A 535-nucleotide genomic window follows, 5' to 3' on the forward strand; every position below is an offset into this window, starting at 1 on the left:
AACCTTGCTCTCGTCTGTTTTACTCCCCGCACCACCCTATTCGTCCCCCCATTCCCTCAATATCTCCGTCGCTCATTGTGTCTCTCCGTCTCTCCCCTCAGTATCTCAGCTTCTCTTTTGTCTCCCCTCAATATCTCAACCTCTCGCATGTCTCCTCTCAGTAGCTCAGGCTTTCTCATGTCTCCCCTCAGTAGCTCATCCGCTCTGATGTCTTCCCCCAGTGTCTCAGTATCTCAGCCGCCCTCATGTCTCCCCTCAGTATCTCATTACCTCTCACGTCTCCCCCCCACAGCATCCCGACCAATCTCGTCGCATCTCCCATGTCTCCCCTCAGTGCCTAAAGCCGCTGTCTCCCGTCTCTCTCCCTCCCCTCAGACCGCGACGCGAGAGGCGGCCGTGTCGGCGCTGCGGTCCTGCAGCTCCCCCGTCCGACTGCTGGTCCTGCGAGAAGACCCGGAGACCATCTTTACCACGACGGAAGGTAGGCCTCCACAGCGCCTGTTTCTTGGCCCGATGTGAGGTTGGAACAATTTCT

At 57.9% G+C, this 535-nt stretch overlaps 1 protein-coding gene across 1 annotated transcript in view; it reads left to right on the forward strand.

The window, feature by feature from the left end:
• Nucleotides 1-375: 375 nt before the first annotated feature.
• LOC119592019 (multiple PDZ domain protein-like) overlaps nucleotides 376-535 on the forward strand; it is a gene marked incomplete at its 5' end in the record, with an annotated part of 15,228 nt that continues 15,068 nt past the window's right edge. Inside the window, 1 exon segment of the mRNA XM_037940801.1 lies at nucleotides 376-481. Coding sequence (XP_037796729.1) covers nucleotides 376-481 — 106 coding nt within the window.

Source organism: Penaeus monodon, chromosome 29 (assembly GCF_015228065.2).
Source record: "Penaeus monodon isolate SGIC_2016 chromosome 29, NSTDA_Pmon_1, whole genome shotgun sequence".
NCBI classification, from domain to species: Eukaryota; Metazoa; Arthropoda; class Malacostraca; order Decapoda; family Penaeidae; genus Penaeus; species Penaeus monodon.